Genomic DNA, 19451 nt, shown 5'->3' with positions numbered 1-19451 from the left:
TCCGGGTGCTCCGGTTTCCTCCCACAGTCCAAAGACGTGCAGGTTAGGTGGATTGGCCATGATAAATTGCCCTTCGTGACCAAAAAGGTTAGGAGGGGTTATTGGGTTACGGGGACAGGGTGGAAGTGAGGGCTTAAGTGGGTCGGTGCAGTCTCGATGGGCCAAATGGCCTCCTTCTGCACTGTATGTTCTGTGTGGGAAATGTCCAGAAGAATTTAGTGAAGAGATAGATATTGGTTTAACTGAAGTTAAAACAGCTGATCTTGATCTTGTCAGGGACCACCACTCTAAATAGTGGGCATCTGAAACAGTGCATCTAATTAAGGTACTCACCATTAATGCCTTCTACAACAAATTATACTTTCTTTAGCACGTTAAAGTTAGAGAATTACAGGCTGGTATTTTACCGGTCCTGGTGGAAAGGAGGAGGTATCAGAAGTGAACGGTAAAGGTGCGCCCTCTTTGATCGCTTTCCTGTAGATAGCTAGCACTGACCAACCAATTAACAGCTGGTGGAGCTGGCGGCCACTCAGCAGCCAGAAGTGGACATTGAGGGGGCACCTGCCATGTCACCTGACACAACGGGAAGTGCTGGCGCCATGTTAAAGGCCTCGTCAATACACAAGCTTTAATCTGAATGATCATTACTTCAGTGATCCACCCAGCAAACAACCTTCAATGACACAGGCATGCAAAATTCCAGCAACCCCTTACCCCTCCAGCAGCCAGTCACCACTCCACCATACGTTGCCAGCTCTAGCATCTAGTGAACCCCCTCAGCTTCCAATGACTACTTCAGTAACCAGTGACCCCTGCAGCAACCACTGACCCCATCAGCATCCACTGACCAGTCCAGCAATCAGTGATCACTCCAGCAACCAGTGATTACTCCAGCAACCAGTGATCACTCCAGCAGCCAGTGATCACTACAGCAACCAATAATCCCACTGGTAACTAGTGGTCTCTCAGTAACCAGTGACGCCTGCAGCAAACACTGACTCCTCCAGCATTCAGTGACCCCATCAGCAAACACCCCTCGCTCTTCTGACCCCTCCAGCATCCAGAGACTAGCATAGAAGTGACAAACTACCAAATCTAACATCGGACAATGAGTTTGAGTACAGGAACCAACTGATGGCACATGGAATCCAGCAGAGACTGCCAGCATGTGCCCAGACCTAAGATCATATTAATGGCATGGCAGTGTGATGAAACATATGCCAAATCAGAACAATGCCCCAACCAGAAACACTGAGTAATCCTCTGTAAACAGAACCCTGTCTAAGACACAACACAAAGACAATACCCAGCATTCGGAAAGCGCACAGCAACCTCTAACCAAGATCACCAGAACTAAATCTGGACAAATAAACAAACCGTCAATGCCTTTCCAAGATTTGCTTTGTGTAATGGTTTATTCAGACACAATGGGCAGGATTCTCCGCTTGCCGACACCGATTCCATAATCAGCAAATCCCTTTTTACGACCGAATGGGGGGTGGCGCCCCCTCTAAAACGGCATAATCGGGGAGTACGCCGCACGCCATTGGGATGGCCTCAGGATGTTACCTGAAGGCCCTCCCCCATTGCCTCGCCCCCGATGGGCCGAGTTCACGACGGCGCGGATTACTTGTGCTCACAGTTTTCGTGAACCTGGCATGGCGGCTGCGGACCCTGTACATCGCCTCCACAGTCGGGGTGGGGGGGGAGGGGAGCCATGTCCTGGCTGGCGGGGGGCTTCAGCGAGGGCCGGGGGAACTGGTGGGGGGTGGTCCGGGGGTGGCACTCTCTGGCACATCGTGTCCCCGCGCGGCTGGCGCCATGTTGGACAGAGCAAATGCTGCAGGTCTTCGCCGTGCGCCTGCTCGGCCACGAACACGGCCATTCTCCGGCCATTTTTGGTATGGGAACTGGGAGTTCTACCTGGCGCCGCTGCTAGCCGCTCACTGGTTCTGGAATCGGTGGGGGTTTGGCGTAATAACCGGCACAGTTCCCTCGCCGCTGTCGGCACTTAGCTGCAGAATTGGAGAATCCAGACCAATATTATTTTCTTTTGCTGTCATATAAATAGTTTAATTCTTTAAGCATAAACCTCCAGCTAGAAAAAAGTTGTGGTCTGATGTACTTGTACCTTTTAAGAGAGTGTAGCTTAAATTGCTCTCGATCACTATCACCTTGTCACAGGATGATGTGCCGCCGTCCCATTACTCTGAATTCAGTCTACAGAAGCACCAGTAGCAATCAGATGTGCCTCACAGTCTCGTAGTTAACATTGCCTATACATATGACAGGATTTTCTGCCCCCTCCGTGGCATGTTTTGCGGTGGTGGAGGCGGCCTGCCATTGGCCAGCAGTGAAATCTTCCTATCCCGCTACCGTCAACGGGTTCCCCCTTGATCGCACCCTCTGCCGCCGTGGAATTCGCAGCGGGGGTCGCCCTCGGAGGGTCTGGGAAACCCTGCTGGCAGGAGCGGCTGGAAAATTTTGGCCATTGCTTTATCTTCAATTAAAGAACCCCCATTACTATTTGATTGGGATAGTTATGTCAAATAGAAGAACATAACCAGTTATCTGTCAGTAAATGGCACACATCGTGATAGCCTTCCTTGTGAAGAGGAAATGGCAGGGATTTATCTCCTCTGCCAATCTGTAAGCATGTGTCTTGAGGTGATGATGGATGGACATAGGCAAAAAGGCCGTGTCATTCGCTTTTTGTGAACTCCTGTGCTTCATTCAAATCTTAAAACATGATTGGAATTCCTGAGGAATACTCATCGTGACCACTTTGCATGTAGTGGTTCAAATGAAAGCAACAATCAAGAAGAATGAAGGAAAGTACTGGTAGGAAATAAACCTAAAATAATGCATATACGGTGCACTAGCCAAGAACAAGAATGAATCATTTTTTTAAAAATGCACCAAAATCTAATTTCCCAATACTAAAAAAAGACATATACCAACAATTGTGCAACAATTGCATCACTTTCTTGCTGTTTGTTTGTGAGATGTAACTGGTGTACTTTTTACCCTCCTTAGTTACCCTGTTTGAAGGTGAAATTTTATTTTAATGTTAATTTGCTGTTATTTGACAGTGTAGTCGGTTAATTAGTAAAACTGGCTTAATTATCTATTCAAAGAAATATTACTTCTTGAACAGGCTTTGCTAATCCAAATGATGCTATATCCAACACAACGCAGAGTGGCTTACATAATGCCTTACACATTTACATGAATGGTTCGATGTCTGGAGTGGGTGGATCGGCAAATGACCCAGTCTTTATACTTCATCATGCTTTTGTTGACAGGTGAGTGCAAATTATAGTCAATTTACTCCATATTCTCCCATTTTCTGGTTGTTCACTACAGAAATTCCTCAATATTCTATGTCGTCTGCTTAGAAGGTGGGCCAAGGACTTTTTTGTGTAGGTAAACAAATATGCACGGAATACTTCCCACTCTTGGGAGCGGTGTCCCAAGCAACTTTAATATTCGGGCTATGTGCTCATTCAAGGCATGTATTCAGCACTACCTATGCTTGGTTGTACAAGTGTTTGGGGGGAGTCACAAATTAAGTGTGTCTGATGCCACTTGAAGACAATTAGTAGATCTAAATTGAGGTTGCAGTCTTGCAACAGACAGTCGAGAAGGCTTCTGAAGAGAAAAATGGCTGCACGACCTGCTGCTTTGAAGGCCCTGCTCAGGCTGTGTTGTGTTATGTACTCTGGGATAACACAGGCTGCAACTGGATGCAGTTTTAACCAAAAGATATTCCAGACCTTGAAGTTAGTTCAATCTGATTTATTGAACCAGTAGCACAGTTAGCACAGTTCTCTATGAGTTCGACTCTCTTCTAACCTAAGTATGATTATTCTGTCTGACTGAACCAGACTAGCTCTTAGCCACATGCTGGTGGTGTGATACTGTACATACACCCTGACTCACTCTGAAGATGTTCATCAGTGGAAAGAGGTGGAGTGTGAGTGCCTCGTGCCTTTTATCATGAGATACCATCCCTGAGTGTCCTGCCTGCTCATTGGTCATGTCCTGTTCTCTCTGTTCATTATCTGCATGTCTGCATATCATGACATCTCCCCTTTTTTTTATGTTTTGTTGGCACATGGGAACGTACTTACATGTGGAGGCATATATTAACATATTTACAAGCGGTGGCATATGTGAACGTATTTACATGTGAAGACAGCTGTCTAATGTGAGAAAACAGAACATAGCAAACAAAACAAATGTTCATAAGTCCAGTCTCTGAAGCTTGCAACTGATCCTTGTCAACCGCCGGAGAGGTGGTGGTGGGGACGGCGGCGCCTTGACAGGCGGGATGGAACCATCAGCCATACGTACAACGCAGCCTGCCGAACAATGGCAGCTGGAGCAGACCAGCCACCATCCGGTATCTTGATCCTGACAGTGTCTGCCGGGGATAACACGGGCAAATCAGTGGCATGCGCATCATAGCCCTGCTTTTGCTGGTTTCGGAGCTGCTGCACCTTCTGCAGCACATGGAGGTGATCCAGGTTGGGCAAGTGTATGGCTGGAAGTGTCGTCCCGCAGGAGTTGAGCCAGCGACATGCCGGTGGAGAGTGGGGTCGCCCTGTACACAAGCAGCATGAGGTAGATGTCAGAAGCAGAATCCGCAGCCTTGCAACTGAGCTGTTTCACAATGTGCACCCCTTTTCCAACCTTCCCATTGGACTGCAGATAGTGTGGGCTGGAAGTGACATGTTTGAAATGGTATGACTTGGCAAACATAGACCACTCGTGGCTGTTGAAGCCATTGTCACTCATGACAGTGAGTGGGATACCATGCCTGGAGAACGTCTCTTTACAGGCCTTGATGACGGTCCGAGATGTGAGGTCTGAGAGCTTCATGACTTCAGGGTAATTGGAGAAATAGTCAATAATCAACATGTAGTCATGACCATTCACACGAAAGAGGTCGATGCCAACCTTAGACCACGGGGAGCTCTCAATTTCATTCTGCTGGAGCGTCTCCTTGCTCTGCGCTGGCTCTGCGCTGGCTCTGCGCTGGCTGGAAGCATTGACAGGTCGCACAGTTGAGGCCCATGTTTGAGATGTCCTGGCTAATACCGGGCCAGTAGGCAGCCTGCCTGGCTCTGCGTCTGCACTTCTCGACGCCCAAGTGTCCCTCATGGATTTGGCGGAGCACCAAGCTCTGGAGACTGAGTGGAATGACAATCCGGTCCAGCTTGAGGAGGATACCATCAATCACCGTCAGGTCGTCCTTTACATTGTAAAATTGAGGGCACTGCCCTTTCTGCCAGTCATTGGCGAGGTGGTGCATGACACGCTGCAAGAGGGGGTCTTTGGCTGTCTCCTCGCGGATACGAACCACCTTCTCATCAGACGCCGGGAGGGTGCTAGCACACAGCTACACCTGTGATTCAATCTGCCGGATGATTTCCAGCGGTTCACTAGGCAAGGTGATGGAGCGGGACAATGCATCAGTGATGATGAGCTCCTTGCCAGGCGTGTACACTAAGTCAAAGTCGTACCTTCTGAGTTTGAGGAGGATGCGCTGCAACTGAGGCGTCACGCCGTTCAGATCCTTGTGGATAATGTGGACCAGAGGCCGATGATTCGTCTCGACAGTGAATGTTGGCAGGCCACAGACATAGTCGTGAAACTTGAGAATGCCAGCGAGAAGACCCAGGCATTCCTTCTCTATTTGCGCAAACCTTGTTTCGGTGGGCTTCATGGCCCTCGATGCGTCGGCTACCGGTGCCCAGGATGAAGTGTCATCACGTTGAAGCAGCACCCCACCGATGCCATCCTGGCTCGCATCTGTCGAGATCTTTGTCTCCCTGTCTGGGTCGCAAAATGCTAAGATGGGTGCAGTGGTGAGCTTGGCTTTCAGCTCCAACCACTCTGACTGATGTGCTGCCTACCACTCAAAGGCAGTGGACTTTTTCACCAGGTTTCGTAGGGCTGTGGTGTGTGAGGCCAGGTTTGGGATGAGCTTGCCCAGAAAATTGACCATGCCCAGGAAGCGCAACACCGCCTTCTTGTCTTCAGAGATCTTCATGGCTTTGATGGCCTTGACCTTGTCTCTATCCGGGCGCACGCCCTGCTGAGAGATCTGGTCACCTAGGAACTTGAGTGTCGACATGCCAAAGCAACAATTGGACCTGTTCAGCTTCAGGCCATTGGCGGGACATGGCAGAATACCTGCTGGAGACGGGAAACATGCTCCTCAGGGGACGTGGACCATATGATGATGTCGTCCACGTACACGCAAACCCCTTCAATGCCCTCCATCATCTGCTCCATGATGCAATGGAAGATCTCCGATGCCGAGACAATGCCAAACGGCATGCGATTATAGCAGTATCTGCCAAACGGTGTTTTGAAGGTGCAGAGCCTTCTGCTGGACTCATCCCCTGGGCTGGATGGGATTTATCCTAGGATTCTTTGGGAAGCGAGGGAAGAGATTGCTGAGCCTTTGGCTTTGATCTTTAAGTCATCTTTGTCAACAGGAATACTGCCAGAAGACTGGAGGATAGCAAATGTTGTCCCCTTGTTCAAGAAGGGGAGTAGAGACAACCACGGTAACTATAGACCTGTGAGCCTTACTTCTGTTGTGGGCAAAATCTTGGAAAGGTTTATAAGAGATAGGGTGTATAATCATCTGGAAAGGAATAATTTGATTAGACATAGTCAACACGGTTTCGTGAAGGGTAGGTCGTGCCTCACAAACCTTATTGAGTTCTTTGAGAAGGTGACCAAACAGGTGGATGAGGGTAAAGCAGTTGATGTGGTGTATATGGATTTCAGTAAAGCGTTTGATAAGGTTCCCCACGGTAGGCTACTGCAGAAAATACGGAAGCATGGGATTCAGGGAGATTTAGCAGTTTGGATCAGAAATTGGCTAGCTGGAAGAAGACAAAGGGTGGTGGTTGATGGGAAGTGTTCAGACTGGAGTCCAGTTACTAGTGGTGTACCACAAGGATCTGGGGCCCAAAACGGCACAAATCAGTCGGGCATCGCGCCGACCCAAAGGATCGGTTTTGGGGCCACTGCTGTTTGTCATTTTTATAAATGACCTGGAGGAGGGCGTAGAAGGATGGGTGAGTAAATTTGCAGATGACACTAAAGTCGGTGGAGTTGTGGACAGTGCGGAAGGATGTTACAAGTTACAGAGGGACATAGATAAGCTGCAGCGCTGGGCTGAGAGGTGGCAAATGGAGTTTAATGCAGAAAAGTGTGAGGTGATTCATTTTGGAAGGAATAACAGGAAGACAGAGTACTGGGCTAATGGCAAGATTCTTGGCAGTGTGGATGAGCAGAGAGATCTCGGTGTCCATGTACATAGATCCCTGAAAGTTGCCACTCAGGTTGAGAGGGTTGTTAAGAAGGCGTACGGTGTGTTAGCTTTTATTGGTAGAGGGACTGAGTTTCGGAGCCATGAGGTCATGTTGCAGCTGTACATAACTCTGGTGCGGCCGCATTTAGAGTATTGCGTGCAATTCTGGTCACCGCATTATAGGAAGGATGTGGAAGCATTAGAAAGGGTGCAGAGGAGATTTACCAGAATGGTGCCTGGTATGGAGGGAAGATCTTATGAGGAAAGGCTGAGGGACTTGAGACTGTTTTCGTTAGAGAGAAGAAGGTTCAGAGGTGACTTAATTGAGGCATACAAGATGATCAGAGGATTGGATAGGGTGGACAGTGAGAGCCTTTTTCCTCGGATGGTGATGTCTAGCACGAGGGGACATAGCTTTAAATTGAGGGGAGATAGATATAAGACAGATGTCAGAGGTAGGTTCTTTACTCAGAGAGTAGTAAAGGTGTGGAATGCCCTGCCTGCAACAGTAGTGGACTCGCCAACACTAAGGGCATTCAAATGGTCATTGGATAGACATATGGACGATAAGGGAATAGTGTAAATGGGCTTTAGAGTGGTTTCACAGGTCGGCGCAACATCGAGGGCTGAAGGGCCTGTACTGCGCTGTAATGTTCTATGTTCTATGTTCTACCATTTGTGAGCCCAAGCCTGGATATTGTCCAGGTCTTGTTGCATTTGTACATGGAGTGTTTCAGTATCTGTGGAGTCATGAGTGATGCTGAACATTGAGAAATCATCAGCAAACATCTCCACTTCTGACCTTATGATGGAAGGAAGGTCATTAGGTCATTAATGGAGCATCTGAAGATGGTGGGGCCTCGGACACTACCCTGAGGAACCCTGGCAGTTATATCCTGGGACTGAGATGATTGCCTTCCAACCACCACAACCATCTTCCTTTGTGCCAGGTATGACTCCAACCAGCAGAGAGTTTTCCCCCGATTTCCATTAGTTTGAGTTTTGCTACCGTTCCTTGGTGCTATATTTGGTCAAATGCTGCCTTGATGGCAAAGGCTATCACTGTCACCTCAGAAATAAGGCTATAATGAGGTCAGGAGCTAAGTGACCTTGGCGTAACCCAACTGAGCGTCAATGAGCAAGGTAGTGTTGGCTTGATAGCACTATTGATGACGTCTTCAATCACTGCCTCCAATGTAACATTTCCTTCCTTAGATATGGAGAACAAACCTTGCACAATATTTCTGGTGTGGCCTTACCAAAGCCTACAATGATGACAAGACTTCTCTGTTCCTGTACCCTAGCCCTCTTGCAATAAAGGCCAAGATATTATTTGCCTTCCCAATTGCTTGCTGTACCTGCATACTGACTTTCTGCATTCCTTGTATGAGTACACTCAAGCTTCTATGAATTAAAAACTTCATTCCTTTTGAAAAAATATTTCTTCTACTGAAGTGATTAGCGGATTTTGAGGGGCTGAGAATAAAATTGCAGAAGATGAAATAGGAGCAACATTGGCAAACAACAATGTAAAATAATGGTGATCAGCAGTGCGCAGGAAAAATATATATAGTGCTGAAAGAAACAGACAAACTAAATACTAGTGAGACACTGTAGATGAATAAAGTCATGCAGCAACAATTGAGGGATAGGACTGAGACATACATCAAGTGCATAGGCAACAAAGGAGTGCATGAGAAAACAAAAATAATAATAATCTTTGTTATTGTCACAAGCAGGCTTACATTAACACTGCCATGAAGTTATTGTGAAAAGCCCCTAGTCGCCACACTCCGGCACCTGTTCAGGTACACTGAGGGAGAATTCAGAATGTCCAATTCACCTAACATCACGTCTTTCGGGACTCGTGGGAGGAAACCGGAGCAGTTGGAGTAAACCCACGCAAGTGACCCAAGCCGGGAATCGAACCTGGGACCCTGGTGCTGTGAAGCTACAGTGATAACCACTGTGCTACTGGAAATTGGGAGAGAAGTAAAAGGAAATTAGGAAGTCAAAGAAAAACAAAATAGAAAATATTTTACAGGCATATCAACAGGAATGCTGGGATAGGAATGTGGTGATGTGCATCACTGTAAATACATGTAAGCTAGCCAGACACTAGAGGGAGCACCAGAAACATCACACACACACACTCAACCAATAGATAAGTTAGATAGGAGGCGACCAATGGACATTCACGATACACAAGGAGGTGACACGACCACAGGGGGGCATTACACCAACCCATACATAAAGGACACCACACACATGATCTGCCCTTTGGCCAGTGGAGACAGTCAGTGAGGACAGGCACAGGGTTGATTCATCATCACACCCACCACGTGGAAAACAGCAGCTGGTTGATCAGTCTGGGTAGCTATAATAGGGTTAGCAGTAGCGTTGAACTCAAGTTATAAAACTGTACATAGTGTAAATAAATGTGTTGAAGTTATCTACACGTCTGAACCTTCCTTTGACAAATGCAACACAAGGAAGCTGCTTATGTTACAAAGGCAACATAACAAAACAAGGAAGAAAACTATTAAGAGACAAACAGGGTAACACAACAGGTAATGATAGAGATGGCAGAACACTTAAAATATTTCTCTTTGGAATTTATCAGGAGATAGAGTAGGGAGAAATGATATTGAACATTGAGATAAGTAATGAGATAAGTGCATGCAATTAACTAATCAAACTCAAAGAAGGTCCATTTGGATTGGATTCATCCATTTTAAAGGAATCTAGAGAGGTGACAGAAGAGGCATTCCTACACCTATTTAATCATTCATCAGAAAAAGATGTAATGCCAGAGGACTAACTGTAGCTAACATAATTCCTTTATTTATGAAGGGGGATAGAATATGCCTCGGGAATTGTAGAACCGTCAGCTTGGAGGTAAGAAAAATAATTATGAGAATCAAAGAACACCGAGAGAATAGTTAGTATAAATTTCAAAAGGTACATTTTCACCAAACTTGTTGAATTTTTCTGAGGAAATAACAGCGAGAGCTGACAGTGGGAATGAAGTATCACAGAATCACAGAAAAATACAATGCAGCAAAGGCCCTTCGGCCCATCGAGTCTCCACCGCTGCATGAAAGGCACCTGATCTGCCAATCCTAATCCCATTTGCCAGCCACTTGGCCCATAGCCTCGAATATTAAGACGTGCCAAGTGCTCATTCAGGTACTTTTTAAAGGATGTGAAGTAACCAGCCTCTACCACCGTCGCAGGAGTGCGTTCCAGACCGTCACTACGCTCTGCTAAAAACGTTTTTCCTCAAATCCCCCCTGAACCTTCCACCTCTCACCTTGAACTTGTGTCCCCTCGTAATCGACCCTTCAACTAAGGAGAGCAGCTGTTCCCTAACCACCCTCTCCATGCCCCTCATAATCGTGTATACCTCGATCAGGTCGCCCCTCAATCTCCTCTGCTCTAGCGGAAACAACACAAGCCTATCCAACCTCTCTTCATAACTAAAATGTTCCATCCCAGGCAACATCCTGGTTAACCGCCTCTGCACCCGCTCCAGTGCAGTCACATCCTTCCTATAATGTGGCGACCAGAATTGCACACAGTACTCCAGTTGTGGCCTCATCAATGGTCTATATATAACTCCAACATGACTTTCTTGCTTTTGTAATCTATGCCACAATTGATAAAGGCAAGTGTACCATACGCCTTTTTCACCACCCTATTAGCATGGTCTTCTGCCTTCAGAGATCTATTTACAAACACACCACAGTCTCTTTGTTCCTCAGAACTTCCCAGTGTGCTGCCAGTCGTTGAATGTTTCCTTGTCAAATTGCTCCTTCAAATGTGTAACACCTCACACTTGTCAGGATTAAATTCTATCTGCTACATTTCTGCCCATTTGACCATCCCGTCTATATCTTCCTGTAACCCTAGACTCTCAGCTTCACTGTTAACCACCTGGCCTATCTTTGTGTCATCCGCAAACTTACTGACCCAAACTCTCACATAGTCATCTAAGTCATTTATATAAATGACAAATAATAGGGGACCCAGCACAGATCCCTGTGGTATGCCACTGGACACTGGATACAAGCGGATGACCTTGTCAAATGCTTTGTTGAAATCCATGTAAAATTACATTAACTGCACTACCCTCAACTACACACTTAGTCACGTGCTCAAAATATTCACTCAAATTTGTTAGGCATGGTCTCCTCAGACAAAGCCATGCTGGGTATTCCTGATCAAACCTTGCCTCTCCAAGTGGAGACAGATTCTCTCCTTCAGAATTTTCTCCATTAGTTTCCCCACCACTGACATGAGAATCACTGGCCTGTAGTTCCCTGGCTTATCCCTACAGTCTTTCTTAAACAGTGGGACCACATTTGCGGTTCTCCAGTCCTCTGGCCCCTCTCCCGTGGCCAGAGAAGAATTAAAAATTTGGATCAGGCCCCTTGCAATCTCCTCCCTCACCTCCCACAGCAACCTGGGACACAATTTGTCCGGACCTGGAGATTTCTCCCCTTCGAAGACCATAAGGCTATAGGAGCAGAATGAGGCCACTTGGCCCATGGAGTCTGCTCCGCCATTCAATCATTGCTGATATTTTCTCATCCCCATTCTCCTGCCTTCTCCCCATAACCCCTGATCCCCTTATTAATCAACAACCTATCTATCTCTATCTTAAAGACACTCAGTGATTTGGCCTCCACAGCCTTCCGCGGCAAAGAGTTCCACAGGTTCACCACCCTCTGGCTGAAGAAATTCCTCCCATCTCTGTTTTAAAGGATCGTCCCTTTAGTCTGAGATTGTGTCCTCTGGTTCTAGTTTTTCCTACAAGTGGAAACATCCTCTCCACGCCCACTCTCTCCAGGCTGTGGTGTTGGGTGCTCTGGTGCACAGATGAGCCAACACAGTTGTATGTGGTACAACTCTATTTTATTTTAACTCTTATAATACAGTTCGTTCTTGATACTCTGCACGTGCTGTCTCCCTGAGTGTGTTTGGTAACAGATCTGTCCTGGTCCTCCTCTGCAGCTAATACTGACCACCGGGGGTCGTGTCTGTGCTTTTATATCTTTCTGTCATTGGTTGTGGTGTTGTGTGTTCTGATTTGTCTGTTGGTGTGTCTATCATGATGTGTGTGTTTGAATATCATGACATCCCCCCTTTTTACAAAGATATGTGCCTACGTGGTTATAAATATAATTGTGTCGTGAGTGCATCTAAGAGTGTGTGTGTGTGTTGTGTACAGCGTGTGTATATGACGTAACTATTTACATGGGGCGATGTCGGGTGCGTCACACTAACAAGGTTGTACCATAACAAAACTTGGATGCGAGAGAAAAAAAAAACTTGAACATTGGTCTGGTCAGACGATATCTGGAACAATAAACAACGACAGGTTATAATACAGAAGTGTTTGACTTTTTGAACGTATTAACAGCGTTATAAGTCCAGTCTAAAGGGTGACCGCCTCAAGAATGGGCTGGTCCTCAAGCCGGTTCAGCTGTGGAGATTTGGGGTCACACTGGCTCACCTTGGACTGTTGGAGGTGATGCTGTTGCCGAAGTCTCTACTTTACCATTTGTTGTACTTCGTGCAGTGCTTGGTTTTTTCATTCGTGCAAATATAACATTCAACATCTTTGTTAGTGGTGCCTTGGCTGTGGTTTGGTTCTGGTGGCGATGGAAGGGGCATGATCCGTGGCATCTCCACGAAGTCATCCTTGGGAACCAGTGGAGGATCCGGCGTGTACGTACGGTTCAGTTGCGAGCGTGGAAGGCGGCGCAAAGCTCGCTGATTGCGCCTACGCACCAATCCATCCGCCCTGCATGCCAGGAACAAGGTGGAGTCTTTTTCTTTTTATGTTTGTGGTGGACGGCATCTTGTAGCCGATGGGTCGTTGCCATCGAAGTAGCACCATCACTAATATCATGCAAGGCGATGACTGTGCCAGATGTGGAAGTTGGCCGAGACCGTGCACGCTGGTTCCGGCCACCTGCTGTGCCGGAAGGGCGACTCCGCAGAGAAACGTCGAAGCATGTCGCCTTGGAGAGAGAATTGTTGCTCGCATCAACGTCTGGCGATGGCGCGAATTGGTGTGTCCATCTTGGACCGCCGGTGCTGGTTGCCACTGCCGACCCAGTGGGACTGCCACGCGATCCATTCCCTGTCGCCGTGGCATCCGCCGTCACCCTGAGCGTGCCATCATCGAGGCCGCGACACCGCCCGTCCGGCGCAAGGTCTGGCGTGCGCAAATCAGAGTTGGCGCTTGGCTGCTCCCCATCTGGAGTCCGGTCTGCCTTCCGTCGATGCCCCCCGTCCGGAGTCCCAACAGGTTCACTGGAGGCAGCCGAGATTCCCTGAAGCTGCACTTCTGGAGTCGGAACATGCAGGAATGCACCAACCAGTGGAGAGGGTCGAGCCATTGAGGGTGGAAGCGGTGCGCCGCCACCGCAGTCGTCAGTGGTCCCACCGTGATCGTCGAGTGCCTCGGTACGCACTAGGCGAGGTCTGTCACCTTGCACCTTTTGCATGGGAAGTGGGATGCTGTCGTCACTCGTCTCACATCCCGTGGATAGATCCTCATTAGCAGCTTGCTGTTCACTAGGGTTGGGTAAATTGTCAGAGTTTTCATCTGGTGGTGCACACCATGTCGGTGGACTGTCATTGTCTTGCCGTTGTCCTTCATTTGGGCTTTTCTTCTTTGGAATTTTAAATCTTCCCCCAGACATTGCAGAACCTTGTTTATTACCCCCAAATTCTCCCATATGTATGGTCTCGAATATAGGATCCAATGTTTCTATCGACATTGTACTATTTTCCAAAGAACATTCCGTTTCACTTTTCTTCTCAGGTACCTCATATGTATCTTTGTCTAATGTACATGCCTTCATGGTCTCTGGGTCTGATTTTGCTGGGACTGGCATGGTCACAGTCTCTCTTTTACTGTTCTCAATTGCCCACATTATACTCCCCATACATAACTGCTTAATCACTGGGGTTAGTGTGTTACAATGGATAATCGGGTCGACCCTATCTGCATCTTCACCATTAGTGGAAAGCACACTTGGTTCACTTGAAACTGCTGTGGGTTTTAAATTCGTTATCTGGCTACTCGATGTCGGTGTCCTCAGGATTCTTGCTCCAATGTTCTGCTCAATAATCAGTGGAGTGTGTATAGGTTCAATGCAATTAATGTTCCCCTCAAGGTTTGAAGAGTCATTACTGACTAACTGCTGGTCTCCGAAGTTGGGATTTTGCGGCGTTGTGTTGAAGGGAGACATTTGTCCCTGCTGTAGATATGATTCAGGTTGTGTTATTTCCATTACCTGAGGATCAATGTCTTGTCCATTTTTTCGATCCGTACTAAAACACTGGCAATTCTCAGTCTGCTCCTTGCAAGTTAAACATTCAATTAATTTCGTTAGCAAATCCTCAGCATCCTTCTGTGGCCGTGCAGCATTATTAATCTCTGTTCGGCTATAATGATCCTGAAGGTCAGCGCATAAACCTTTTTTCTTCGGGCTTGGACGAGGCGATTCCTTTGGCTTGTCTTCAGTTGGGCTTGAACAGTCTTCAGCGCTGTGCCCTTCATTGTAGCATGAGAGACCGTCATGGTCATGCTGCTGTGTAGTGGAGCATGGTAGGCTGTTATAGCCTTCTTGCTGTTCATGTGAGCATGGCAGACTTGCATCGTCTGCCGCTGGTTGGTCAGGAGAGGTTGCTAGACCCTCATGGTCTTGTTCCTGCAAGGACTGCACATTGGAGTCTTGCGTTGCTTCTATCGTGGAGGCTGTCCACGAGCTCTCTGTGGAGGCTTGTGACACTGGAGTCACTTCTTGTTCGTGCAAGGACTGCGCTCTGGAGTCTTGTGTTGCTTCTATCGTGGAGGCTGTCCACGAGCTCTCTGTGGAGGCTTGTGACACTGGAGTCACTTCTTGTTCGTGCAAGGACTGCGCTCTGGAGTCTTGCGTTGCTTCTATCGTGGAGGCTGTCCACGAGCTCTCTGTGGAGGCTTGTGACACTGGAGTCACTTCTTGTCCGTGCAAGGACTGCGCTCTGGAGTCTTGCATTTCTGCAATTGTGGAGTCTGTCCACGAGCTTGCTGTGGAAGCTTGTGACACTGGAGTCACTTCTGGTTCATGCGAGGACTGCACTCTGGAGTCTTGCATGTCTTCTTTCATAGAGTCGGGAACGTTGAGCGGGACGTGGACCACGCTCTGTGTGGCAGCAGGGCGCTCTCCGTGTGCTTGCAGCGCTCCCTGTCTGTTAATGTCAGGCTGCAGCATCATCCGGTACTGATAAGTTGGAACGTCATATCTGCTGGATTGAAGATCCTCAAATCCGAAAAATGAATCCGCATCTGCGTCGGATTCAATGTGGGGGCCGCCAATGTGCAACACGAAAGGTTCATCCGAGTCATAGTCGTATAGGACCACGGAGCTATCATTGGGCTCGCGAGGTCCGGAAACACTGTAAAGATCGTCATCGAAGTATTCGAGGTCGGAATCATCGGCTTGTGCGTAGGTAACTGCTTGTCGGAGGGTTCTTCGGAGGTCAAATTCATCTCCTGGGTCAATTTGCGGCAATGTGCTGTCATTCCAGGTGAGGGAAGGTTGTTTTACAGCTTTAACAGATTTTTGTTTTTTTGATTTGGGACGTTTCCCTTTTAAATTGGATTTGGGACATTTCCCCTTTAAATTGGTGCAGTCTGGGGCCTCTGACATCCTGACGCCCGGTATGTAGCACGTAGGAAGCGACTGCGCATGCTCAGATCGCTGTTCCTTTACCGATGGCCGTTTTCTTGACTGCGCATGCGCAGCATCTCGCGCATGCGCAAACGAAACTTCCGGTTCTGCGCACTGCTCGCGCAACTGTGCTAGCGTGATACTTTTAGCAAGATGGCCGCCGACCTCGACCCAGCCCTCTCTCAGGCCTGGGATTTCGGCCTCTGGGAATTCGGGCTCCGGGATCCCAGCCACGAGGTGAGTACTGCAGCTTTTCTTACCTTTACTTGCCGATTGGATTGCGTTTTCATCACAGTACTTGGAGAATTTGTCCAGGACTGCCTGGTAATCGTACCTTTGCTGCCTCCTGAAGAACCTGAACCTTATGAATATTTCTCTTGCCCTTGCACCGGCGATGGCGAGGAGAAATTCAATTTTTTCGCTATCATCCAGGTCTTGGAGTTCAGCTGCCACCAGGAACAATTCGAACACTTGCCGGAATCGCCGCCAGTTTTCGCGGAGATCGCCGTGGCACTGGAGCGGCTGCGGAACCGGGAGCTCTATCATTTTGCCTGGGCACTGCTGGTTGTCTGTGTACACTGAGGTATGCCGGCAGGTATCGATCCACTCCTGTACCATGTGGTGTTGGGTGCTCTGGTGCACAGATGAGCCAACACAGTTGTATGTGGTACAACTCTATTTTATTTTAACTCTTATAATACAGTTCGTTCTGGATACTCTGCACGTGCTGTCTCCCTGAGTGTGTCGTGTAGTAGGTCTGTCCTGGTCCTCCTCTGCAGCTAATACTGACCACCGGGGGTCGTGTCTGTGCTTTTATATCTTTCTGTCATTGGTTGTGGTGTTGTGTGTTCTGATTTGTCTGTTGGTGTGTCTATCATGATGTGTGTGTTTGAATATCATGACACAGGCCTTGCAGTATCTTTTAAGTTTCAATAAGATCCCCTCTCATCCTTCTAAACTCCAACGAGTACAGACCCAGAGTCCTCAAACATTCCTCATACAACAAGTTCTTCATTCCAGGGATCATTCTTGTGAACGTCCTCTGGACCCTTTCCAAGGCCAGAACATCCTTCCTTAGATATGGGGCCCAAAACTGCTCACAATACTCCAAATGAGGTCTGTCCAGAGCCTTATACAGCCTCAGAAGAACATCCCTGGTCTTGTATTCTAGCCCTCTTGACATGAATGCTAACATTGCATTTGCCTTCTTAACTGCCGACTGAACCTGCACGTTAACCTTAAAAGAATCATGAGCAAGGACTCCCAAGTCCCTTTGTGCTTCTGCTTTCTGAAGCATTTCCCCATTTAGAAAATAGCCTATGCCTAAATTCCTCCTTCCAAAGTGCATAACCTCACACTTTTCCACATTGTATTTCATTTGCCACTTCATTGCCCATTCTCCTAGCCTGTCCAAATCCTTCTGCAGCCCCCTTGCTTCCTCAATACTTCCTCTACAGATCTTTGTATCAGCTGCAAACTTAACAACAGTGCATTCAGTACCTTCTTCCAGATCATTAATGTATATTGTAAAAAGTTGTGGTCCCAGCACCGAGCCCTGAGGCACACCACTAGTTACCAGCTGCCATCCTGAAAAAGACCCTTTTATTCCCACTCTCTGCCTTCTGCCAGTCAGCCAATCCTCTATCCATGCCAGGATCTTACCCTGAACACCATGAGCTCTTAACATATTCAACAGTTTCCTATGCGGCACTTTGTCAAAGGCCTTCTGAATATCTAAATAAATCACATCCCCTGGTTCTCCTTTGTCTAACTTGCTTGTTACGTCCTCAAAGAACTCTTACAGATTTGTCAGACATGACCTCCCTTTGACAAAGCTGTGCTGACTCAGTCCTATTTTACCACGCATTTCCAAGTGCTTTGCGATCGCATCGTTTTTTTTTTTTACATTTTTTATTTAAAACAGATTTGTAACATTTACAGAGAAAAAAGGCCATATACAAAAGCCTTAACATATTGAAAACGAACAGTGGGAGAGAATAAACATATTAATAAAGCACTTCCCCAACCAGCTCTATTTACCCATGCCCCACGTGTTCAGCTAACCTAATGTGGCTCTAACCCCCCCCCCCCCCCCCCCCCCCCCTCCGGCATTTCCCCTCCCCCCCGGGTGCTGCTGCTGTCGGTTTCCTATGCTATTCCCTGCAAGTGACTATCTCCCCCGGGGATTTCTGATCTCCCCCCCCCCCCCCTTACCCTCTTAAGTCTTCTCTGCTCTCCCTCCCGGCTGCCCCCCCCCTCCCGACCCCCCGAGGCCTGACCTGCCAGGTCCGCCCCGCGCTTGGCCCTAGCCCGCCCCTTCTCCTACTCTCCCTGGTGCCCCCCGACCTACGCTAACTACGTTGACCCCTGCCCTTAGCGCCTGGCTGTCTCCCGCCCGAATGCTCAGGCCCTCCCCCCACACACCAAAGACCCATTAACCTGATTGTATCTCCCCGTGCCCTTTCAAGTCCCTTACCCAGCCCCTAGCCCATCCAGCTATCAGAGGCCCCGGTCTCCCGCCAAAAGGTACCAAGCGCGGGACCCCCTTTGCAGGGCCCCTCTTTCCCCCCACCCCGTTGCAAGCTCCCAAACTCACCCTAAGCAGTGCGCCCTCCAGTCCCCGTTCTCTGTCCAGGCTGAATACAATCTTAAATAAAACATTACAGTACAGGATAATTTAACAGACCGCCGCCACACAACAGCTCTGTGAGCCCAGAGTCCTTTAGTTCAAGTCCAGCTTCTTCTTTTAATAAAAGTCCATTCCTAGTCAAAACAAGTTAGGTTAACATCCCGCCGCCACTGTAGAGCATTGAAAAACAAGTTCTCCTGGGGAGGGGCTGGAGGACAGAAATAAGGGCCTGAGGGCCAAAGTTGAGGACCTTGAGAACAGGTCGCGACGGCAGAACCTCGGGATCGTGGACTGCCTGAAAGTGTGGTGGGCTCGAGGGTGACAGAATGTTTTGCAAAGATGTTCACAAAGCTATTGGAGGTGGAGGAGGATGCCCCCCCCCCCCCCCCCCCCCCCCCCCCACTTTAAGTTGGATAGGGCCCAACAGTCGCTCTGGCCAAACCTTTGGGTGAAGGAGCTCCAAGTTCTGCGATTGTCTGCTTTCATAGCTACCAAATGAAGGAGCAAGTATTGAGATGGGCCAAGCAGAATCCGGAGGTGAGTTAGGAAGGCAGTGGTATTCATATCTACCAGGATGTTACGGTGGAGTTGGCGAGAAAGTGTGCGGCCTTTAACAGGGCGAAGGCAGTGCTTTTTAAGAGTCGAGTGTGTTTCGGGATGGTCTACCCGGAGGGGCTGAGCATCACGCAAAACTACAAGGACCATTATTTTGAGATGGCGGAGGAGGCGGAGATTTTCGTGAAGGCGGAAGGAT

At 48.2% G+C, this 19451-nt stretch overlaps 1 protein-coding gene across 1 annotated transcript in view; it reads left to right on the top strand.

Moving 5' to 3' along the window:
* The window catches only part of tyr (tyrosinase), a 122513-nt gene that overhangs the window by 74982 nt on the left and 28080 nt on the right, over window positions 1-19451 (top strand). The window contains 1 exon segment of the mRNA XM_072475909.1: window positions 3158-3305. Coding sequence (XP_072332010.1) covers window positions 3158-3305 — 148 coding nt within the window.

This window comes from Scyliorhinus torazame, chromosome 15 (assembly GCF_047496885.1).
Source record: "Scyliorhinus torazame isolate Kashiwa2021f chromosome 15, sScyTor2.1, whole genome shotgun sequence".
NCBI classification, from domain to species: domain Eukaryota; kingdom Metazoa; phylum Chordata; class Chondrichthyes; order Carcharhiniformes; family Scyliorhinidae; genus Scyliorhinus; species Scyliorhinus torazame.
The sequence above is the reverse complement of the archived record's forward strand: the minus strand, read 5'-3'. Positions and strand labels throughout refer to the sequence as shown.